At 41.7% G+C, this 25,517-nt stretch overlaps 2 protein-coding genes across 4 annotated transcripts in view; both read left to right on the top strand.

Moving 5' to 3' along the window:
- The window catches only part of LOC118397453 (rRNA methyltransferase 3A, mitochondrial-like), a 114,572-nt gene extending 112,345 nt beyond the window's left edge, over positions 1-2,227 (top strand). Inside the window, exon 16 of one of the 2 annotated variants that reach the window (XM_052467629.1) lies at positions 1,850-2,227. The gene's annotated coding sequence lies outside the window, so the exon portion shown is untranslated. The remainder of the gene's footprint in view (positions 1-1,849) is intronic. The other variant, XM_052467628.1, reaches the window with a different exon arrangement.
- A 21,277-nt stretch (positions 2,228-23,504) lies between these two features.
- The window catches only part of LOC118396866 (membrane-associated phosphatidylinositol transfer protein 3-like), a 121,271-nt gene continuing 119,258 nt past the window's right edge, over positions 23,505-25,517 (top strand). For both annotated transcript variants that reach the window (XM_052467626.1, XM_052467627.1), the window contains exon 1: positions 23,505-23,808. In XM_052467626.1, coding sequence (XP_052323586.1) covers positions 23,784-23,808 — 25 coding nt within the window. In that variant the 5' untranslated portion in view covers positions 23,505-23,783. The remainder of the gene's footprint in view (positions 23,809-25,517) is intronic.

Here is a 25,517-nt window from a genome sequence, read left to right on the forward strand (position 1 = left end):
GAATCACTCTAGAGTGGTTTGTGTGTCTGGCTCACTGATTCTTCTCTTGGTGAGATAGTGTTTGTCATGGGACATCTTGACGTATCAAAGACACACAATTATATTTCTACATTTTTATCCTCATGTGCTACATCTAGGCAGAAATGGTTGCTGAGTGCACATCTCTAGTACTGCACTGCCAGCACTAAAATGCATATTTCTCTGGAGGGTCCTCTGTCAGCCCTCGTAGTCCTGTTGTCGTTTTTCATCAAGATCACATCCGTTCTTTATATGTCAGAAGTGTTGTTCAGAGTGGAGGTGATTATTATTCCGTCTCAAGTGAAGCCCTTCTGATAACAAGAGCACACTATTGCCTGTTGGATTGCTCATATAGGAATGACATTTCTCAGATTGCTTTCTGTCTGTCTGCAACCAGCCCTCCCTCCTCAGATCAGAAGAGATGAACAGGAGCACAGGCTAATTCTATAACCAAAGTGTAGCTCCTAGCTTCAAAATGAAGATTATTCCCATATGTCTGGTGTTGTATTCTCATTTATTTTTTATTACATTCCCAACTCCAGGAAGTAGAGCCACTGAAATTTTATAGGTTGAAATATAGCCTATCCATCATATTATAATGGCCACTTCGATGCCAGGCAATACACAATCAATAGTGAAAGGAAATAATGGACCAGATGATGGTACGTAACTAGATGATGTACTGCCTCATCAAAGTTATCTATAGCTCTGTGGTGCTTTGTCTCTGGTTGTCCTTATGCTTCTCCACATGTCATTCATTCATTTGGCCAGGTCCCTTGTAAAAGAGGTCTTCTGACCTCAATGGGACTTCCTTGATTAAAAAAATACTGAGGTGGAGCTCTGGGCCGTAGTATAACACAGTGCAGAGAATTATAGGCTAGTTATAGACACAGTTATGCTCAATTACTACTCATGCATACTTATTGTGATGAAGTTCAAACTCCATCAGGTTTCTGCGTAAGGGATTGTTAGTGGAAAAGTGGTAAACTGATGATAAATCTAGAGAGAGGGAGAGAGTTATTGCTATCATTAGGCTAATGAAATTATGTTCTCACTCTTTTTATAGGGCAATTCACCACAGGAAGATTTACAGTGTGTTTAAAGCGCTTGGAAAAAAATCCCATTTAGTATGTCAGACAGTCACTAGAGGGGGCTAGTCATTCTATAAGGCCTGAATGGAATGTGATAGCTAATCCGTGTGTGTGTGTGTGTGTGTGTGGACAGTTGTTGTTGTAGGGTAGAATGTATGAAAACAGTGATTAATGCTGTGGGTTTGGGAAGCGGAGAGTGGGCACAGCTGCCTATTAGTGTGCAGAGCTCAATATGTTGTGTGTGTTGTCTAAGCTTGTGATTACCTGTGTTTACAACCAACAATGCTCAGCACAGGGAGAGGGAGTCAGCAGGCCCTTCCACTGCAGACAACACAAACACACACCAGGGATTGGCTGCATAGCCATATCTCATAGCTTATGAAAGTAGTGCACACATCATTCAGTATGCCAATCACTCACGCACAAAAGGCATTTTTCGCTCAAATGTTGTGCACAAATTTGGTAACATCGCTGTCAGTGAGCATTTCTCCTTTGCCAAGATAATCCATCCACCTGACAGGTGTGGCATATCAAGAAGCTGATTAAACAGCATGATCATTACACAGGTGCACCTTGTGCTGGGGCCAATAAAGGGCCATTCTAAAATGTGCCGTTTTCTCACACAACACAATATCACATATGACTCAAGTTTTGAGGGATCGTGCAATTGGTATGCTGACTGCAGGAATGTCCACCAGTGCTGTTGCCAGATAATTTAATGTCAATTTCTCTACCATTAGCTGCCTCCAATGTCGTTTTAGAGAATGTGGCAGTACGTCCAACCGGCCTCACAACCGCAGACCACGTGTAACCACGCCAGCCAAGAACCTCCACATCCGGCTTCTTCACCTGCGGGATCGTCTGAGACCAGCCACCCAGAAAGCTGATGAAACTGAGAAGTTTTTCTGTGGATAAAAACTAATGCTGATGAGTGGGTGGACCTGGCTCCCAAGTGGGTGGGCCTATGCACTCCCAGGCCCACCGGTGGCTGCGCTCCTGCCCAGTCATGTGAATTGTAGCCTAATTCACATGATCCATAGATTAAAGCCTAATTTATTTATTTTAATTTACTGATTTCCGTATATGAACTGTAACTCAATAAAATTGTTAAAATTGTTGCATGTTGTGTTTATATTTTTGTTCAGTATACTTTACTAGGTACAGTTGAAGTCGAAAGTTTGCATACACTTAGGTTGGCATCAATAAAACTCGTTTTTCAAACACTCCACAAACTATAGTTTTGGCAAGTCGGTTAGGACATGTACTTTGTGCATGACACAAGTAATTTTTCTAACAATTGTTTACAGACAGATTATTTCACCTATACTTCACTGTATCACAATTCCAGTGGGTTAGAAGTTTACATACACACAGTTGACTGTGCCTTTAAATAGCTTGGAAAATTCCAGAAAAGGATGTCATGGCTTTAGAAGCTTCTGATAGGCTAATTGACATAATTTGAGTCAATTGGAGGTGTACCTGTGGATGTATTTCAAGGCCTACTTTCAAACTCAGTGCCTCTTTGCTTGACATCATGGAAAAACAAAAGAAATCAGCCAAGACCTCAGAAAAAAAATTGTAGACCTCCACAAGTCTGAGCAATTTCCAAACACCTGAAGGTACCACGTTCATCTGTACAAACATTAGTATGCAAGTATAAACACCATGGGACCACACAGCCGTCATACCACTCAGGAAGGAGACGCGTTCTGTCTCCTAGAGATTAATGTACTTCGGTGCGAAAGTGAAAATCAATTCCAGAACAACAGCAAAGGACCTTGTGAAGATGCTGGAGGAAACAGGAATACAAGTTTCTATATCCACAGTAAAACAAGCTCTATATCAACATAACCTGAAAGGCTGCTCAGCAAGGAAGAAGCCACTGCTCCAAAACCGCCATGAAAAAAGCCAGACTACGGTTTGCAACTGCAAATGGGGACAAAGATCATACTTTTTGGAGAAATGTTCTCTGGTCTGATGAAACAAAAATATAACTATTTGGCCATGATGACCATCGTTATGTTTGGAGGAGAAAGGGGGAGGCTTGCAAGCCGAAGAACACCATCCCAACCATGAAGCACGGGGGTGGCAGCATTATATTGTGGTGGTACTTTGCTGCAGGAGGGACTGGTGCACTTCACAAAATAGATGGCAACATGAGGTAGGAAAATTATGTGGATATATTGAAGCAACATCTCAAGACATCAGTCAGGAAGTTAAAGCTTGTTTGCAAATGAGTCTTCCAAATGGACAACGACCCCAAGCATACTTCCAAAGTTGTGGCAAAATGGCTTAAGGACAACAAAGTCAAGGTATTGGAGTGGCCATCACAAAGCCCTGACCTCAGTCCTATAGAAAATGTGTGGGCAGAACTGAAAAAGCATGTGCGAGCAAGGAGGCCTACAAATCTGACTCAGTTACATCAGCTCTGTCAAGAGAAATGGGCCAAAATTCACCCAACTTATTGTGGGAAGGTTGTGAAAGGCTACCAGAAACGTCTGACCCAGGTGAAACAATTTAAAGGCAATGCTACCAAATACTAATTGAGTGTATGTAATCTTCTGACCCACTGGGAATGTGATGAAATAAATCAAAGCTGAAATAAATCAGTCTCTCTACTATTATTCTGACATTTCACATTCTTAAAATAAAGTGATGATCCTAACTGACCTAAAACAGGGACTTTTTTTATAGGATTAAATGTCAGGAATTGTGAAAAACTGAGTTTATGTATTTGGCTAAGATGTATGTAAACTTCCGACTTCAACTGTATATTTTTGACTACTATTACTTCACTACATTCCTAAATAAAATAATGTACTTTTTACTCCATACATTTTCCCTGACACCCAAAAGTATTCGTTACATTTTGAAATGCTCAGCAGGTCAGGAAAATGGTCCAATTCACAGTTATTCAAGAGAACATCCCTGGTCATCCCTACTGATGATCTGGTGGACTCACTCAACACACATGCTTCGTTTGTAAATTCTGTCTGAGTGTTGGAGTGTGCCCCTTAAAAAGAAAAAGTTTCCGTCTGGTTTACTTAATATATATTTTAGGAATTACATTTACTTTTGATACTTTAAGTACAGCATATTTAAAACCAAATACTTAAGACTTTTACTCAGGTAGTATTTTAATGGGTGACTCTCACTTTTACTTGAGTACATTTTCTTATAAAGAATCTTTACATTTACTCAAGTATGACAATTGGGTACTTTTTCCACCACTGTTGAGAATAGAACACAATGTTGTTATTGTACACAATCCTCAAAGCACAACTCTCGTCTGATTTGTTCTGGAATTCATAGGAACTAATTTCTCCCCCATTCTGTTTTTTTTAGGTGTTTTGTTATTTGTCATTGTTAAAATCAAGTGTAACTTTCATTTTTGGGAGGTTCAAAGCCTGTGTTGTGCTGCGTTGATCACCTAAGTAAGAGAAAAAGCCTACACTCCCGATGGTCAGCCTTTTCCAATCATCACGTATATGGTATAACATCGTCTTGTAGATTTGAACAGCACTTGGAAACAGCTGTTGGAAAGTAATCTCGCTGGCAAATGTACACTTCTGTTAAGGTATCATTTGCTCAAAGCTCTCCTTAGAAAATGTGGTTACAGTTGATGAGGACGTTCATTTACAAATATCTACCCCCCTTTCACTCCAATGAACCACTTACAGTGCCTTGCAAAAGTATTCATCCCATTGGTGTTTTCCTATTTTTTTGCATTACAACCTGTAATTTAAATTGATATTTATTTGGATTTCATGTAATGGACATACACAAAATAGTCAAAATTGGTGAAGTGAAATGAAAAAAAAAACTTGTTTCAGAAAATGTAAAAAATAAAATACGGAAAAGTGGTGCGTGCGTATGTATTCACCCCTTTACTATGAAGCTCCCTAAATACGATCTGGTGCAACCAATTACCTTCAGAAGTCACATAATTAGTTAAATAATGTCCACCTGTGTGCAATTAAAGTGTCACATGATATGTCACATGAGCTCAGTATATATACACCTGTTCTGAAAGGCTCCAGAGTCTGCAACACCAATAAGCAAAGGGCACCACCAAGCAAGCGGCACCATGAAGACAAAGGAGCTCTCCAAGCAGGTCAGGGACAAAGTTGTGGAGAAGTACAGATCAGGTTTGGGTTATAAAAAATATATAAAAACTTTGAACATCCCACTGAGCACAATTAAATCCATATTTAAAGAATGGAAAGAATATGACACCACAACAAACCTGCCAAGAGAGGGCCGCCCACCAAAACTCACCGACCAGGCAAGGAGGGTATTAATCAGAGAGACAACAGAGAGACCAAAGATAACCCCGAAGGAGCTGCAAAGCTCCACAGCGGAGATTGGAGTATCTGTCTATAGGACCACTTTAAGCCGTACACTCCACAGAGCTGGGCTTTACAGAGGAGTGGCCAGAAAAAAATACATTTCTTAAAGAAAACAATAAGCAAACACGTTTGGTGTTCGCCAAAAGACATGCGGACTCCCCAAACATGTGGAAGAAGGTACTCTGGTCAGATGAGACGACTAAAATGTAGCTTTCTGGCCATCAAGGAAAACGCTATGTCTGGGGCAAACCCAACACCTCTCATCACCCCGCGAACACCATCCTCACAGTGAAGCATGGTAGTGGCAGCATCATGCTGTGGGGGTGTTTTTCATCATCAGGGACTGGGAAACTGGTCAGAATTGAAGGAATGATGGATGGCGCTAAATACAGGGAAATTCTTGAGTAGTGAATAGTGAATAGTTGTGCATGCTAAAGTTCATTGTCTTATTTTTTGTCTGTTTCACAATGAAAACTATTTTGCATCTTCAAAGTGGTAGGCATGTTGTGTAAATCAAATAATACAACCCCCCAAAAATCAATTTTAATTCCAGGTTGTAAGTCAACAAAATAGGACAAATGCCAAAGGGGTGAATACTTTCCCAAGCTTCTGTGGTTATTGAGTCGAGACTGATAGTTAAACTTAAAGATTGAATTAGCTGCTGTAGGCTAGAGCTTTAATGGAGATACTTCAGTCCCCCTGGGAAACACTCAGTACTCAGTCCACATGCATTGCTTTTAAATATAACATTTCAACATGCATTAGACTAGCTGTAGATCCTCGTCCCTCTCTGTGACCTGGGTTGAATTGGGGTGGGTGATTTATGATGGAGATGATGGGTGGGTAGAGAGTCTAATCCTCTGTATGCGTGTGGTGAGAGCAACGGAGTGGGTGGGGGGAGGTCATGCATCATTGGAGCTGAGGATAAGAGGTCTCCATGGTGAGAAGACCTAGTGGAGGGAGGATGACACCCGCCCTACTGGTCCCTCTCTGACGGATGCTGACTGACCACACCACCAAGACAAACAAATCAGTGGTCAGATTAAAGACTGGTCACTCTGCTACTGTCTGAAGATGATTTCTGTTCTATCCAGTCTTTTGTCAGGGGCTTTCCAACCCTGTTCCTGGAGAGCTACCCTCCTGTAGGTTTTCGCTCAAACCCCAGTTGTAACTAACCCGGTTCAGATTTTCAACCAGCTAATTATTAGAATCAGGTGTCCCAGATTAGGGTTGGAGAGAGCCTACAGGACAATAGCTCTCTAGGAACAGGGTTGGAGAGAGCCTACAGGATGATAGCTCTCTAGGAACAGGGTTGGAGAGAGCCTACAGGATGATAGCTCTCTAGGAACAGGGTTGGAGAGAGCCTACAGGATGATAGCTCTCTAGGAACAGGGTTAGAGAGAGCCTACAGGATGATAGCTCTCTCGGAACAGGGTTGGAGAGAGCCTACAGGATGATAGCTCTCTAGGAACAGGGTTGGAGAGAGCCTACCGGATGATAGCTCTCTAGGAACAGGGTTGGAGAGAGCCTACAGGATGATAGCTCTCTAGGAACAGGGTTAGAGAGAGCCTACAGGATGATAGCTCTCTAGGAACAGGGTTGGAGAGCCCTGCTTTTGTACCTGGTGTGTTCCTCTTTCTTTCAAACCATTACTCTCTTGTACTGTTCTCTCAAACCATCACTCTCTTATACTGTTCTCTCAAACCATCACTCTCTTATACTGTTCTCTCAAACCTTCACTCTATTGTACTGTCCTCTCAGACAAATCTCTTCTAAGCCATAACCTTGTTACAGGAAATTGGTCTCTCAATAGATTTGATGCGGTGATGGCTGTTACCAGCCCATCTAATCAAGACCTCTAGCTCCCAAGAAACTCCACCACTGCCCCTGTCTCTGCGATTGGCTCTGATAGGTAGAACCATCTGTTATTGTTGTAGGCAGAAGGAAATACAAGTTGCTACCACATTGCAATGATTCACCTTCTTTTCTCTGCACTGTTTTCTCCATCCACCTGTTTTCTTAGTGCATTGATTTGTTTCTCTGCTCTCAGAACCTAAGCACCAGTTCTCTAGCGGTAGAGCTGTAGCCAGCCTCTTCTCTGAATCACCCCCCACTATCTCTGAAACAGATTTGGGTCTCTCTCTCTCTCTCTCTCTCTCTCTCTCTCTCTCTCTCTCTCTCTCTCTCTCTCTCTCTCTCTCTCTCTCTCTTTCACTCTCTCTCTTGCTGTCTCGGAATCAAGCCCAGCGCAGTCTGCTTCCTGTTTGATATATCACATATGGAGCTGGTGCTTTGCCGCTTTCTCTGTTTCCTTGGCGATAGACTTATGTAGTTGTTGGAGAAGAACGACAAACTATCTTGAAAGTCATTTGAAGTCGATATCACGCACCTCGCTGTGGGGATTTATGGCTCAGGCTGCTCATCAATTTGAGTTGTTTGTGTTAGGCCTTTCTGTAGTAGGTGGATGTGAGAGGGCTGGGTTTGTCAGGCTATGATCAGACTGCAGCTACCCTCTCCTCTCCCCCTGTCAGCAACTGCTGCCCACACTCACAACAGTGAACAGACCGCAAAATATTCACCACCTACGATTAACACGTGTCAGTGAGTGTGTCCTCATTGTCTCTAAGCTTTCTAAGCATCCTTGTAGAGCCAGGAGAAAGAGTAGTGCAGCTTGTATACATTGGCAATCACATCACCTTACCGTGCTCAAACCCTACCCATGTGAAAATCTTCTCTTTTGTGAAAATGTACTGCCACTTGAATTTGTGAAAGGTGTTTCCTGACTGGTGCCCTCATGCCCACACTCTTAAAGTTGCACATAACCCTTGGGCGCCTTCACTCTGCTTTTAATCTAAGTGTGTTATTCCATTTTGTGTGGACATAAAGGAAATCTTGCACAAGGGGAGAAGGGAAATGATTGTGTTATCGCCTCAATGGCCCTTAACTGACCTGTCAGAGCAGAAATGGGTGCTGTGTGTAGTCCAGGGATGGAGGGTATTGGCAGGGCTAACAGTGAAATACCCAACCTGGCACTTCTCGCTGTGTCTCTGTCTGCTCACAGCCTGGCCCCATGGTGTGCAGACCCCATGAGCAGCAGGAGCAAATGGGGCTGGACCTGGGTTGGTGTGTGGGGAGAACATTAGAGAGGCACTTTACTTGTGGAACTGCTGTGTCTGTCTCTAAATATAGTAGCAGCCAGAGCTGTTGCCAGAGCTGAACTGACTTACTCTCAGAAACAAATATTACAACCCTGGCCTTGACATTGCCCAAATGAGCCCCCAGCTGACACCCTCCACTTGGGGCAGAGGAGAGTGTGGGTGTGAGGGGAACACACAGACTTTATAATGTAGTATCACACCTCTCTCTGTCTCTCTCTCTCCTCTCTCTCAATTCAATTTCAATTTAAGGGCTTTATTGGCATGGAAAATGTATCTTTACATTGCCAAAGCAAGTGAAATAGATAATAAACAAAAGTGAAATAAACAATCAAAAATGAACAGTAAACATACACTTATAAAAGTTCCAAAAGAATGAAGACATTTCAAATGTCATATTATGTCTATATACAGTGTTGTAATGATGTGCAAATAGTTAAAGTACGAAAGGAAAAATAAATAAACATAAATATAGGTTGTATTTACAATGGTGTTCTTCACTGGTTTCCCTTTTATTGTGCAACAGGTCACACATCTTGATGTTGTGATGCCCACTGTGGTATTTCACCCAATAGATTTGGGAGTTTATCAAAATTGGATTTGTTTTCAAATTCATTGTGGGTCTGTGTAATCTGAGGAAATATGTGTTTCTAATATGGCCATACATTTGGCAGGAGGATAGGAAGGGCAGCTCAGTTTCCACCTCATTTTGTGGGCTGTGTGCATAGCCTGTCTTCTCGTGAGAGACAGGTTTGCCCTTGTAGGCTATGCTCACCGAGTCTGTAAATAGTCAAAGATTTCCTTAATTTTGGGTCAGTCACAGTGGTCAGGTATTCTGCCACTGTACTCTCTGTTTAGGGTGTGATAGCATTTGGGGTCAGATAGCATTTGCTCTTACTTTCCAATGTAATTCTCTTTTTGTTTTCTCATGATTTGGTTGGGTCTAATTGTGTTGCTGTCCCGGGGCTCTGTGAGGTCTGTTTGTGTTTGTGAACAGAGCACCAAGACCAGCTTGCTTAGGGGTCTCTTCTCCAGGTTTATTTCTCTGTAGGTGATGGCTTTGTTATGGAAGGTTTGGGAATTGCTTCCTTTTAGGTGGTGGTAGAATTTAACGGCTCTTTTCTGGATTTTGATCATTTGCGGGTATCGGCTAATTCTGCTCAGCATGCAGTATTTGGTGTTTTACGTTGTACACAGAGGATATTTTTGCAGAATTCTACATGCAGAGTCTCAATCTGGTGTTTGTCCCATTTTGTGAATTCTTGGTTGGTAAGCGGATCACAACCATAAAGGGCAATGGGTTCTATAACTGATTCAAGTATTTTTAACCAGATCCTAATTGGTATGTCGAGTTTTATGTTCCTTTTGATGGCATAGAAGGTCCTTCTTGCCTTGTCTCTCAGATCGTTCACAGCTTTGTGGAAGTAACTTGTGGCGCTGATGTTTAGGCCGAGGTATACTGTATATAGTTTTTTGTGTGCTCTAGGGCAATGGTGTCTAGATGGAATTTGTATTCGTGGTCCTGGCGACTGGACCTTTTTTGAAACACCATTATTTTTGTCTTACTGAGATTTACTGTCAGGGCCCAGGTCTGACAGAATCTGTGCAGAAGATATAGGTGTTGCTGTAGGCCCTCCTTGGTTGGGGACAGAAGCACCAGATCATCAGCAAGCAGTAGACATTTGACTTCAGATTTTAGTAGAGTGAGGCTGGGTGCTGCAGACTGTTCTAGCGACCACACCAATTTGTTGATATATATGTTGAAGAGGGTGGGGCTTAAGGTGCATCCCTATCTCATCTCCCGACCCTGTGGAAAGAAATGTGTTTTTTGCCAATTTTAACCGCACATTTGTTGTTTGTGAACATGGATTTTATAATGTATGGTTTTTCCCCCAACATCACTTTCCTTCAATTTGTTAAGCAGACCCTCATGCCAAATTCAGTCAAAAGCTTTTTTGAAATCAACAAAGCATGAAAATACTTTTTGGTTTGTTTGTTTATCAATTAAGGTGTGCAGGGTGAATACGTGGTCTGTTGTACAGTAATTTGGTAAAAAGCCAATTTGACATTTGCTCAGTACATTGTCGCTGAGGAAATGTACGTGTCTGCTGTTAATGATAATGCAGAGGATTTTCTCAAGGTTGCTTTTGACACGTATCCCACTGTAGTTATTTGGTTCAAATTTGTCTCCACTTTTGTGGATTGGGGTAATCAGTCTTAGGTTACAAATATTGCGGAAGATCTCAGAGCTGAGGATGATGTTAAAGAGTTAAAGTATAGTCAATTGGAATTTGTGGTCTGTATATTTTATCATTTCATGTAGGGTACCATCAACACCACAGGCCTTTTTGGGTTGGAGGGTTTGTGTTTTGTCCTGGAGTTCATTCAGATCTATTAGAGAATCCAGTGTGTTCTGGTAGTCTTTAAGAATTGATTCTGTATTTCATCATTTATTTTTGCTGTTTGTTTTTGAGCCAAAAAGATTGAAGATGTGTGTCATGATCGTTTGTAGAGAAGGACCAAGGCGCAGCATGATTACAGTTCCACATAATTTATTAAAGTGAAACTATAAAACAAAACAAGAAACTAACAGTGACTGCAGAGGCGCTACATACACTAACTCAAAATACAAAATTCACTATCCCACAAAACACAGGTGGAAAAAGGCTACCTAAATGTGATCCCCAATTAGAGACAACGATTACCAGCTGCCTCTAATTGGGAACCATATCAAGCACACCAACATAGAAATATGAAAACTAGAACGCCACATAGAAATAATAAACTATAACGCCACGTAGAAATAATAAACTAGAACATCACATAGAAATAATAAACTAGAACACCTCAGTCACGCCCTGACCTACTACACCATAGTGAAACAATGGCTCTCTATGGTCAGGGCGTGACAAAGTGGTTTATCCATACATCTCTGTTTTGGATAGATAATTCTTTGTGTAGTTGTTTGTTTAGAGTTTTCCAATTTTCCCAGAAGTGTTTAGATTCTATAGATTATTCAATTTCATTGAGCTGATTTCTGATGTGCTGATCCTTTTTTCGTAGTTTATTTCTGTTTCACCTTAGCGGAGCCGTAGGCTCAGTGTTTTTTGGGTCTCTATGTTTTTGGTTGGATAGGTTTCTCAATTTCTCTCTTAGGTTTTTGCAGTCTTCATCAAACCATTTTTTATTGTTGTTCATTTTATTTTTTTATCTGCTTGTAGTTTTTAGATTTGATATGGAAGCTGTGAGGTCAAATATACACCTTCACTATTACAGTCAAACCTTTTGTCCAGGAAATTGTCTAGAAGGGATTGAATTTGTTGTTGCGTAATTGTTTTTTGGTAGATTCTCACACTACACTCCTTCCATCTATAGCATTTCTTAATATTATTCAGCTCATTTAACTATGATGCCTCATGATTGAGCAAAGCTCTGTTCAAGTAGACTGATTTTGCTGTGGTCTGATAGGGGTGTCAGTGGGCTGACTGTGAACGCTCTCAACCTCTGGGTTGAGGTCAGTGATAAAGTAGGTTACAGTTCTGCTGCCAAGAGATGAGCTATCTGTGTACCAACCATAGGAGTCCCCTCGAAGCCTACCATTGACGATGTACATACCCAGGGTGCGACAGAGCTGCAGGAGTTGTGACCCGTTTTTGTTGGTTATGTTGTCGCAGTTGTGTCTAGGGGGGCATATGGGGGAGGGAATGTTGTCACCTCCAGGTAGGTGTTTGTCCCCCTTTGTGCTGAGTGTGTCATGTTCTTGTCCAGTTCTGGCATTTAGGTCACCACAGACTTGTTAGTACATGTCCATGGGCCTGGAAATTGTTGATCTCCCCCTCTAGGATGGAGAATCTGTCATGGTTAAAGTATGGGGATTCTATTGGGGGGATAGAGATAGCACACATGAGAACATTTTTCTCTATTGAAATAATTTTGTTATGAATTAGTCAAATGTAAAAATGTTCCTGTCTTGACTAATTTAATAGAGTGGGTTAAGTCTGCTCTATACCAAATTAGCATACCCCCTGAGTCTCTTCCCTGTTTCACACCTGGTAGTTTGGTGGATGGGACTACCAGCTCTCGCTCTCCTCTCTGTCTGTCTGTCTGTGTGTCTGTCTGTCTGTCTGTCTGTCTGTCTGTCTGTCTGTCTGTCTGTCTGTCTGTCTGTCTGTCTGTCTGTGTCTGTCTGTCTGTCTGTCTGTCTGTCTGTCTGTCTGTCTGTCTGTCTGTCTGTCTGTCTGTCTGTCTGTCTGTCTGTCTGTCTGTCTGTCTGTCTGTCTGTCTGTCTGTCTGTCTGTCTGTCTGTGTCTCTCTCTCGCGTGTGCACGTTCTGGCCCCTATCTTGATAAATAGCAGTTATATTCCAGGCTGCTGCTTTTTCACTTCCATTGACATATGTACCTAATTCAAACAGGCTGAATGGAGATGAGGACAATGTAATGAAAGACGGGGTGAAGCTCCATCAGTCTGGTATTCAGCCTGAGCATCCTGTTTGCCTGTCTGTTTTTGTCTATCCAGAACCCAAGCATACTCTGTCTGTTTGTCTGTCTGTCTGTTTGTCTGTCTCTCTCTCTAACTCCACAGCCTGAACACCCTGTCTGTCTCTCCATCTCACCACAGTGTCCTGTCTGAGAATAGTATCAGGGAGGAGGACTCCCCAGGTCTACCTGGCCGCAGCAGCAGCACCTTCCAAGCCCCAGGTGAGAGGAGGGGAGAGGGGATGTGACTCTCTGTGCCAGCCAGCATGCAGAGGAGTATCAAGCAGTACAGACAGGACCACGAGGTTTACCTCCTCCTGGTTTCCCACGAGACTGTGGGCAGCTTCAACCCCTGGGCCATTGCAGACAGGTGAGAGCGACAAACAAATGGCACTACTTTTGACCAGGGACCTTTGAGTACACTCTTACTCGTGCCATTTGGGACTGTAGTACTTTTCAATGTTTCACTTTCTCAAATGCAAATGTACAGTTCAAGTCGGAAGTTTACATACACCTTAGCCAAATACATTTAAACTCAGTTTTTCACAATTCCTGACATTTAATCCAAGTAAAAATTCCCTGTCTGAGGTCAGTTAGGATCACCACTTTATTACTTTCTTTTTAGAATGTGAAATGTCAGAATAATAGTAGAGAGAATGATTTATTTCAGCTTTGATTTATTTCATCACATTCCCAGTGGGTCAGAAGATTACATACACTCAATTAGAATTTGGTAGCATTGCCTTTAAATTGTTTCACTTGGGTCAAACTTTTCTGGTAGCCTTCCACAACCTTCCCACAATAAGTTGGGTGAATTTTGGCCCATTCCTCTTGACAGAGCTGGTGTCAGGTTTGTAGGCCTCCTTGCTCGCACATGCTTTTTCAGTTCTGCCCACACATTTTCTACAGGATTGAGGTCAGGGCTTTGTGATTGGTACTCCAATACCTTGACTTTGTTGTCCTTAAAACATTTTGCCACAACGTTGGAAGTATGCTTGGGGTCATTGTCCATTTGGAAGACCCATTTGCGACCAAGCTTTTACTACCTGACTGATGTCTTGAGATGTTGCTTCAATATATCCACATAATTTCCCTACCTCATGTTGCCATCTATTTTGTGAAGTGCACCAGTCCCTCCTGCAGCAAAGCACCCCCACAACATGATGCTGCCACCCCCGTGCTTCACGGTTGGAATGGTGTTCTTCGGCTTGCAAGCCTCCCCATTCTCCTCCAAACATAATGATGGTCATTATGGCCAAACAGTTCTATTTTTGTTTCCTCAGACCAGAGGACATTTCTCCAAAAAGTACGATCTTTGTGCCCATGTGTAGTTGCAAACCGTAGTCTGGCTTTTTATGGTGGTTTTGGAGCAGTGGCTTCTTCCTTGCTGAGCGGCCTTTCAGGTTATGTCGATATAGCACTCGTTTTACTGTGGATATAGATACTTTTCTACCTGTTTCCTCCAGCATCTTCACAAGGTCCTTCGCTGTTGTTCTGGGATTGATTTGCACTTTTCACACTAAAGTACTTTCATCTCTAGGAGACAGAACGCATTTCCTTCCTGAGCGGTATGACGGCTGTGTGGTCCCATGGTGTTTATACTTGTGTACTATTGTTTGTACAGATGAACGTGGTACCTTCAGGCATATGGAAATTGCTCCCAAGGATGAACCAGACCTGTGGACATCTACAAATTTTTTTCTGAAGTCTTGGCTGATTTCTTTAGATTTTCCCGTGATGTCAAGGAAAGAGGCACTGAGTTTGAAGGTAGGCCTTGAAATACATCCACAGGTACACCTCAAATTGACTCAAACTGTGTCAATTAGCCTATCAGAAGCTTCTAGACCCATTACTTCATTTTCTGGAATTTTCCAAGCTGTTTAAAAGGCACAGTCAACTTTGTGTATGTAAACTTCTTACCCACTGGAAATGTGAAATAATCTGTCTGTGAATAATAATAATAATAATAATCTGTTTTTGGAAAAATGACTTGTCATGCACAAAGTAGATTTCCTAACCAATTTACCAAAACTATAGTTTGTTAACAAGAAATGTGGAGTGGTTGAAAAATTAGTTTTAATGACAATCTAAGCGTATGTAAACTTCCGACTTCAACTGTATCTACAGTTGGTTGTTCCTTAAGCCATCTCAACAGATTTATTTGCTACCCAGTTAGTCCCTGAATGCCACCGTGTGTAGGAGGATGGATTATTCACTTGGCCCAGGGCTACACAACTCTTCCTCAAACATAGTGCTCTTTGCTTATTCAAACATTAGGTCCAGTGTTTGACTAGTTGTGGGGTGCGTGTGAGTGCATATTTAAAATAATTCTTAATTTGGTGCAATGCAGAGAATCCCTCTTGTCTTTATGAGCATACTGAATGCATTTGAGTGTGATAGATCAGAAACGCATCATATTCAGACATTTCAAAGAGAAGCACATGTAATTGAATAATACGGCAAATGTTGTTAACGGTACCAAATAACAGATACTCAGGTCTGGCATTTGGAGATGCCTCTCTCTCCTCTCACCATATCTGTGTGTGGGAGTGTGAATTGTTGCAAAAAAAGTGAGCTAAGAAAACCAGCCCAAGGGAGAACTACTATTGTTGCCTCGTTACTTTTAGAGAGTGAGAGATGACAGGAGATAAAGTCATATGCCATCCTCTTGAGCTATGCATCTGAATTTTGTATGTTCAGAAAAAAATAACTCATATTTTTCCGTTTTTTGGGAAGGGAAGTTTCAGGGGGACCGGTCCAATTGCTTCAGTATCAAGGGACAGATGGGGGAAATGCAACATCAATTAGCCTGCTATTCTCACTCATCAGTGTAACCTGTCTATCAGTCAGATGTTGGTAATAAGCCAATCACATCCCGTCCTGCTTCAGATCCACCATTAGACAGCCAATAGAGCTCTTCCTCTTCGTGACCATTGGACGAGTTCGGTTTGCATCGCCCGGTGTACTGCGTAGGTGGATATTTCAACTCAGCACCAACAGAACTCCACCCACCTGGGCCACCGGGCAATGTAGAACGAGCTTGGCTACTCTTCAGGGTTTAGCCAGCTAAGATTATAGTTTAGACTGGGTTAATGTTCATATATGTATCTATGTGTGTTAAATACAGCGTGATGCATCGGTTTTACTAAAACGATGAAAGAACTATGTAAAACAAGTTCATTTTTGGGGGGAAAAACCTGATTGCATTTATGTGACAACATTCAGAATACATTCAGAATAGAATGGAACAAAAGCAATGCAGAATATTCCTATTTGGCAGGTTCTGTAGTTCTTCCAGAGGGATGGGTGAATTCCACTGGGAAAGTTGGTTTTGATAAGTTAAGAGAGAATATCACTACATTACAGGTTGGTTTTGATAAGTTAAGAGAGAACATTACGACATTACAGGTTGGTTTTGACAAGTTCAGAGAGAACATTACGACATTACAGGTTGGTTTTGATAAGCTCAGAGAGAACATTACGACATTACAGGTTGGTTTTGATAAGCTCAGAGAGAACATTACGACATTACAGGTTGGGTTTGATAAGTTCAGAGAGAACATTACGACATTACAGGTTGGTTTTGATAAGCTCAGAGAGAACATTACGACATTACAGGTTGGTTTTGATAAGCACAGAGAGAACATTACGACATTACAGGTTGGTTTTGATAAGCACAGAGAGAACATTACGACATTACAGGTTGGTTTTGATAAGCTCAGAGAGAACATTACGACATTACAGGTTGGTTTTGATAAGCTCAGAGAACATTACGACATTACAGGTTGGTTTTGATAGTTCAGAGAGAACATTACGACATTACAGGTTGGTTTTAATAAGCTCAGAGAGAACATTACGACATTACAGGTTGGTTTTGATAAGCTCAGAGAGAACATTACGACATTACAGGTTGGTTTTGATAAGCTCAGAGAGAACTACTACAGTACAGAGGGTCTCCTCTCTTTCCATTTATAAACCTCTCCCTCAGGATTACTCACTCTTTCCATTTCCACATTGAAACATAGAAGTAAATTAATTGTTTGGGGAATTAACAATAGGGGTGCAGCAAGCCAAGGGCACCATTCATTGGAAATCCTGATAGCATATTGCAATCATTGAAATTGTGTGATTCACTTGCCATGGCATGCACCAAATACTGTATGTTTGCCAAATGAGTGATTTCAATTCAATAACAATGCATATATCATGAGTGCACATTGGATGAGGGAGCCTTTACTGGTGTGGCGGATGTTCTCAGGCCCTGGAGAGAAAGCAGCTGTGAAGGAGGAGAGAGACACATCCAGATGTTGAGTTGGCCCCGAGCAGAACTGACTGTGACAAGGGACAGAGAGTGACTGAGTGAATAGCTCACTCTAAATCAGACCCTCTTTCTCTCCGCCAACTGTGTTTTGTGTGGGTGTCAGAATGCATGCAGGTTTTACATAGGCTTATGCACATACACATGACTCACTCTCACAGTTCTGTTTCGTCCCGGAGTTCAACACAAATTGGAATCTAGGAGCCATCGCATCCTTATAATAGGAGTTTTTGAATTGAAGAATACTTGAAATTGAAAAATATATTGTTCGTCTGTGAGAGTCAGGGTGGCTAATTTCAAATTATTTTTCATTTTCATGGTGCTGAATGCGCTGTCTATTGATACTTTGGTTTTGAGTGTGTCACCTCCCGCCCCAGACAGCCAACACAGACTCAACACAGAAATGTCTTTTCAACACAATTAACAAACAGAACAACAAGATCTGTCTATAATCTATTCTGATCTGTTTTGCACATAACACAGAACACATTGAAATTGGTTTTGTGGTGCTTTGATATATTTTCTTTTTGTGATGTTTTCTGACACATTCATAGCAGACTGTTTTATACTGATGCCCAAAAGTTTATTTTGTAATACCTTTTTTTCTGGTACAATATGTAAAGGTTGTTTTATTTAGTCAAAATGAGGTATTGATAATCTTAATGATGTTAGTATTATAACATCATTTTAAAAAATGAGATGTATCTTGCTTTATCAATACAGCCATCAGATATAGAGCTGAGTCTCCTTTTCCCCAGTTCTAATGGTGAAAAGGGCCTGTCCCTACAGTATGTTAGCCAGCATAATTATCCTTGTCAAAGACAGAATTCATGTGACTGTGAGTATTGACTAGTAGTCATGGTAATATGAATTATGTGGTACACACAGTGACGTATTTTGAGGCAACAATGCCCTTTCAGGCTGAATAGAATCATTTTAGGTTTCACTCAGGGACAGTTCAGCTAATGGCTGGAAATTTTCACAATTATTAGAAAATTGGATATGATCTTCAACCAAGTAAGACAAATGTTCTCTCTATAGTACTATTTAGCTATTTACAGAACCAGTGATATTCTCCTTCCCTGAACAACTACTGAGGAGATTGTAGTAGTTAGATCCATGCTCTGGGTGTGGATATGAGAGAGGAATGCAGCTGCTCCAGTTGAGAAATTGATCAGCACAGTATGTGCCCTCCCTGGGCAGTAATCTCCCTGATGTCATCAGATAGTCTGACCTATAAATTCTCTGCTTCAGAAACGAGAGAGAAACAACCTTGTTTCCCCCACAACGCAGTGGGTAATCTCATAGCATTGGCAGCTATCAAATGTGAAACACTTATCCTTGCTGTGTCATTATCCTTGCTGACTCATGGTTAGTAGAATTAAGATGTATTGAAAGCAAAGTCTTTGTGTGGATAGCTAAAAGGCAAAAAGGTCCAGAGTCTTATTTCAGACTTGAAGTGCAAAGTTCATTGTTGTTAGTAGATGATCTACACATGGGGTCATCTCTTGGCTTCTTTTCTCCTAGAACCCACTGGCCCTCACTCTGGAGCAGCCCCATGTCTCTTATGACAGGCTGGTACATAAATGGAAGTGCTGAGACCAGGTGCTTTCTCAGGTATCTGGATACGTGGATATACACTGAGTGTACATAACATTAGGAACAGCTTTCTAATATTGAATTGCACCCCTTTTGCCCTCAGAACAGCCTCAATTTGTTGGAGCATATACTGTACAAGGTGATGAAAGTGTTCCACAGGGATGCTGGCCCATGTTGACTCCATTGCGTCCCACAATTGTGCCAAGTTGGCTGGATGTCCTTTGGGTGGTGGACCACTCTTGAACTGTTGAGCGGGGAAAACCCAGCAGCATTGCAGTTCTTGACACACCTAAACTGGTGTGCCTGGCACCTACTACCATACCCTGTTCAAAGGTGTTAAATATTTTGTCTTGCAGATTAAGCCTCTGAATGGCACACATACACAATCCATTTCTCAGTTGTCTAGAGGCTTAGCAAACCTTCTTTAACCTGTCTCCTGCCCTTCATCTACACTGAATGAAGTGGCATTAACAGGTTCATCAATAAGGGATCATAGCTTTCATTCACCTGGTCAGTCTATGTCATGGAAAGGTGTTCCTAATGTTTTGTACACTCAGTGTACACTACATGACCAAATGTATGTGGACATCTGCTCGCCGAACATCTCATTCCAAAATCATAGCCATTAATATGGAGTTGGTCCCCCCCTTTGCTGCTATAACAGCCTACACTCTTCTGAGAATTCTTTCCACGAGATGTTGGGACATTGCTGCAGGGACTTGCTTCCACTCAGCCACGAGTGCTGAGTTTTTTTATGATTGGGGGGTGGGACAGCTCAAAGTAGAGCCTGTTGTAGACTTGGCACACTGCCTTGGCATAGGATGAGATTGCTTCTAAAGAAAAAAGTTATTCTGCCAAAATTGAATTACCTTTTTTTTTCTTGTGAGTGAGGCCATTGGGTGTAATCAATGCTATCTCTCGCTGTCTTTCTGGCCCTGCTGGCTGTTTTCTTTTACTCTCCTGCTAGAATCACAATACAGTGTCTTGAGCCAGAAGTATTTTGTCATTGGTCATCCTGACTGGTTGAAATATCCTGGGTCCTCATAGGGTTGGGTAATACATCGTGTCTGTGGCCAGGCCAGTACTCAGATTGGAGGGAGATGGCTCAGCTTCAGGCATTTGGGTCCATCGATAGTCATTAAATGGCACCAGGGTGCAGAGCTGTAGATAGAGTGATGCTGGTGCTGCTCTGATCCCAGGCTATGACCTGTTCTGTGGTCATGTGCTAGCTAGAGGATAGAACGAGGGTATAACTATATATCTGCACTGCTGTGCACAACAACAGACAATCACTGCTCTCCGATGTTTCCCACTGCGCTTGGTAGATGGTTCAGGTTGGGAATCTACAATGAGTTTTTCAGGTTGTATTCAGTTTGGAATCTACAATGATTTTTTTAGGTTGTATTCAGGTTGGGAATCTACAATTATATTTTCAGGTTGGGAATCTACTTTGAGTTTTTGTGTTATAGTACAATATCTTTTTTCTGTTGAAAGGGTTGGGAACATGGGTGTCATTTGGTAATACGATTTCTATACATGTAGGGTGAATATGATACTATGTTTATCTGAATGGGCTCTTCACATATAGACAGCAGGTTTCAGCATATTCAAAGTGGTCTACTCTAAATGAATAGATTTGGTTTGATAGATATAATAATTTAGATCACTGTCATGTCTATCAAATAATGAGATATATTAATTTAGATCACTGTCATATCTCATTATTTGATCTAAATTAATATAGCGTATTGTTTGATAGACGTGACAGCCTGTTGTGAGAGTTCTTTGACAATGTCAGAGCAGGGAAATCTATAAAACATCATGGATTAGGCACTGAATGTCGGAAGCATGCCAGCCAGCCTTACTGTGCTGTGTTTCTACAGTTTACATACAATAGGATACATCCCTAACGGCAATGCATCCATTAACTTATCTGATTATCCATGTGTCTAATAACAGTTTGACAGAATCCAAAATGGCACCCTTTGCCCTTATAGTGCACTACTTTTGACCAGACTAGGGCAAAATTGCACTATGGTGCACTTTGAGAGAATAGGGTGCCATTTGGGACTTAACCTACAGTGCCTTGCGAAAGTATTCGGCCCCCTTGAACTTTGCGACCTTTTGCCACATTTCAGGCTTCAAACATAAAGATATAAAACTGTATTTTTTTGTGAAGAATCAACAACAAGTGGGACACAATCATGAAGTGGAACGACATTTATTGGATATTTCAAACTTTTTTAACAAATTAAAAACTGAAAAATTGGGCGTGCAAAATTATTCAGCCCCTTTACTTTCAGTGCAGCAAACTCTTTCCAGAAGTTCAGTGAGGATCTCTGAATGATCCAATGTTGACCAAAATGACTAATGATGATAAATACAATCCACCTGTGTGTAATCAAGTCTCCGTATAAATGCACCTGCACTGTGATAGTCTCAGAGGTCCGTTAAAAGCACAGAGAGCATCATGAAGAACAAGGAACACACCAGGCAGGTCCGAGATACTGTTGTGAAGAAGTTTAAAGCCGGATTTGGATACAAAAAGATTTCCCAAGCTTTAAACATCCCAAGGAGCACTGTGCAAGCGATAATATTGAAATGGAAGGAGTATCAGACCACTGCAAATCTATCAAGACCTGGCCGTCCCTCTAAACTTTCCGTTCATACAAGGAGAGGACTGATCAGAGATGCAGCCAAGAGAGGCCCATGATCACTTTGGATGAACTGCAGAGATCTACAGCTGAGGTGGGAGACTCTGTCCATAGAACAACAATCAGTCGTATATTGCACAAATCTGGCCTTTATGGAAGAGTGGCAAGAAGAAAGCCATTTCTTAAAGATATCCATAAAAAGTGTTGTTTAAAGTTTGCCACAAGCCACCTGGGAGACACACCAAACATGTGGAAGAAGGTGCTCTGGTCAGATGAAACCAAAATTGAACTTTTTGGCAACAATGCAAAACGTTATGTTTGGCGTAAAAGCAACACAGCTCATCACCCTGAACACACCATCCCCACTGTCAAACATGGTGGTGGCAGCATCATGGTTTGGGCCTGCTTTTCTTCAGCAGGGACAGGGAAGATGGTTAAAATTGATGGGAAGATGGATGGAGCCAAATACAGGACCATTCTGGAAGAAAACCTGATGGAGTCTGCAAAAGACCTGAGACTGGGACGGAGATTTGTCTTCCAACAAGACAATGATCCAAAACATAAAGCAAAATCTACAATGGAATGGTTCAAAAATAAACATATCCAGGTGTTAGAATGGCCAAGTCAAAGTCCAGACCTGAATCCAATCGAGAATCTGTGGAAAGAACTGAAAACTGCTGTTCACAAATGCTCTCCATCCAACCTCACTGAGCTCGAGCTGTTTTGCAAGGAGGAATGGGAAAAAATTTCAGTCTCTCGATGTGCAAAACTGATAGAGACATACCCCAAGCGACTTACAGCTGTAATCGCAGCAAAAGGTGGCGCTACAAAGTATTAACTTAAGGGGGCTGAATAATTTTGCACGCACAATTTTTCAGTTTTTGATTTATTAAAAAAGTTTGAAATATCCAATAAATATCGTTCCACTTCATGATTGTGTCCCACTTGTTGTTGATTCTTCACAAAAAAATACAGTTTTATATCTTTATGTTTGAAGCCTGAAATGTGGCAAAAGGTCGCAAAGTTCAAGGGGTCCGAATACTTTCGCAAGGCACTGTACATCCCTCATCATGCAGGCCATTAATGCATGCATCTGATCCATGTGGCTAATAACAGTTTCTCTTAAATGCAAGTCCACTCCGCACAAAGCCTAAGATGTGAGCCGTCTGTGGACCATGAGGAATGTGCTGTGATGCTATGCTGTTGAACTCTGGTTCCAGTATGTTTTATAGCTGGGTCTCTGACCTAACACTGTGGAGGAGCCAAGGCTGCCAAGGCTGCAGGAAATAAAGCTAGAGTCATGACAAGGTGAGAGTCAGTCCTTGCCCTTTAGGCCCCCATCTGTGGCTTGGAGACAGTCATTATCATCATCATGTCTTTAAGGTCAATAAAGAGTCTTTGTCAAGCTATTTGTCATGTCTGCTGCGTGCAGCATACTTATGGTTCAACATACTGAAACATTAACCTCAGTCTGTTGTTTATAGGCTTATAGGTTATCTTATCTTTATTATTTTACTTTATTGTTTTACTCAATCATAACAGTTGTAACTACCTAATTGAATAGGCAGGAGTGCGATTTTGTAGATGTGTCGTTTTCCAATTGGGCTATATTTATTTCACTTCAACTAGACCTCACGTCCATGGTTAGAAGTGCATCCCATGCAAATCAGTTTGCACCAATGTGTCACTGTCGACTAATTTATTTTATTGGAATCCCAACTGCAGGAGGCAGAGCCAATTCATACAACGGACGCCCTTGGGTGGCACACCAGCGAGCCACTGGAGGCAGTCAAACACTGGTCCTTGAAACAGTTCTACTGATGTGACGGTAGTGGAGGGGAGGGCAGTAGCAAAGTCTGCACAGATACAAAAAACTGAAAGTGTGTTCAGTACAAGAGGTAGATCCACTGGATGTGGGTCTTGTCACCGATGAACCAGAGGATCTCAGCTGCAGAATTCAAACCGAGAGAAAAAGCGCATCCTCACTGCCTCAGGGCTACCAATCTTCTGCCTGGCTGGCGTCAAGGTGCGGAGATAAGGGAGGGAGCGCCCACTCGGTTAAAACTATCTGACAAAATTACACCCCGGTGACTCCGCACTGGTAGAGACGTAGAGGTTGGGATGGCGAAGGAAACGAGAGGGACAGGTAAGGTGCTCGGTTCAATATTTTTTATATAGCCTACCATGTCTCCTCCGGTGTCAAATCTTATGAGGTTATCAGGTCGCATAAGTCAACGTCTCAACCTTAAATCAGTAAAACGATGCATGCGCGCAATAGCCTGCTGGCTCTTCTTGACAATCTGTTGGAATGCGGGATGTTACCGTTCAGTAGTCTATCAGAATAAAAAGCAACCCGTGTCCTCTGAGATGTTTGTCAAACGGTGTGACGTGTTTTGTCGATGTTGTCTGAGTACGTTCATTGTAAATGATTTTGACACATGTAAGGTGTGATACGGTCATCCTGACCATTAACGACGGGAAAAAGCGCGCGCCAAACTTAGACTTGGACCTCGTTAATCACATATATTGAGCATATTAAATTATTTGGGTAAACCCTTTTCAGTTCCTGAGAGACTCAAACGCTGATCAATCTTTGTTGACAAGCATGCATTCAAGGAAAATTACATTGTTAGTGGATAGGCTATTATTAGTAGGCTATTAGTTGGACTATTGTTGTCCACACAAATATTTAACAGTATGAATTCGTATATTATAAAAGTAAAACTGGACTTTCCAGAATTAAAACAGGACGCACGAGTTGATACGCAGCTCGACGTTTATTGTCATGAGTCTTGTCCTGGAGGCAGAACTGAGCGAGTTCTTCTAAGATAGGCCAGCTGCAAAGTCAAAATTGGCTATATTGTAAAAATGTATGAAAACAAAAAATAGCCTTTTGGGCTTATTTTAAGGTTAGGCGTTAGGGTTGGCATTGTGGTTAGGGTTATGTTTAAAATGAGATTCTATGACTTTATGGTTGTGCCAGCTAGTGACCACTGCAGAGCTGCCTGCAGAACAAGATGAATTATTAAAAACGCTAACATGCAGGTGATACAGTTAAATTAATGTTGTAATGAAGGTGTTATAAGTGTTTTAACTGCATTTTCATTATACCTGGTTGATATCCAGTTGATCACCATGGGGTTCAAGACCTTACTGACATGGGCAGACTGGGACCAGAAATCAACCCTGGCATCGACCCTGCCAGATGGCCAGTCCACCCCTGCTTACTAAAACACCAATGCACACATTGATACAATTTAAATGAATACAGTGTATCAAGGCCACTACATAGCATTCCCCAGGGAGATGTGTTCTGTTGGTTATGGAAATTGATAGTCTATTCTTCATGATTCAGTGCATTTAATGACATATGAAAAGTTCAGTGTAGACTACATTTGGTTCACCTTCTAAATCCTCTTCCATTGCACCTTGATAAGTCTTATGGTAGGTGAGGAAGAAGGTGACAAAGTGCAGTGGAAGGTGATTGAGATGGTGGAATCCTAAGTGAATGTTTCTGTTGAATGAATGTGTTTGAGGTATAGGTAAAAACACAACGTATCTTGAAAACATGACTGTGTGTGAAATACTTGGGCCCATCTTTGGTCTAATGAATTTAATTAGATAACAATCGCATGACAGATTGTGTGCTGTCCAGTGCTATAGTGAATTCCACACATGAAGCAATGGGCTTTGGACAGCATGGGTTGTGTGTCACAAAAGACACCCAATTCCCTAAATAGTGCACTACGTTTGACCAGGGCCACTGGGGATCTGGTCAAAAGTAGTACACTATGTAAGGAATATAGGGTGCCATTTGGGATGTAGACCCTGCCTGATTTTGTCCAACTTTCCTGA

This window comes from Oncorhynchus keta, chromosome 18 (genome assembly GCF_023373465.1).
Source record: "Oncorhynchus keta strain PuntledgeMale-10-30-2019 chromosome 18, Oket_V2, whole genome shotgun sequence".
Classification (NCBI taxonomy): domain Eukaryota; kingdom Metazoa; phylum Chordata; class Actinopteri; order Salmoniformes; family Salmonidae; genus Oncorhynchus; species Oncorhynchus keta.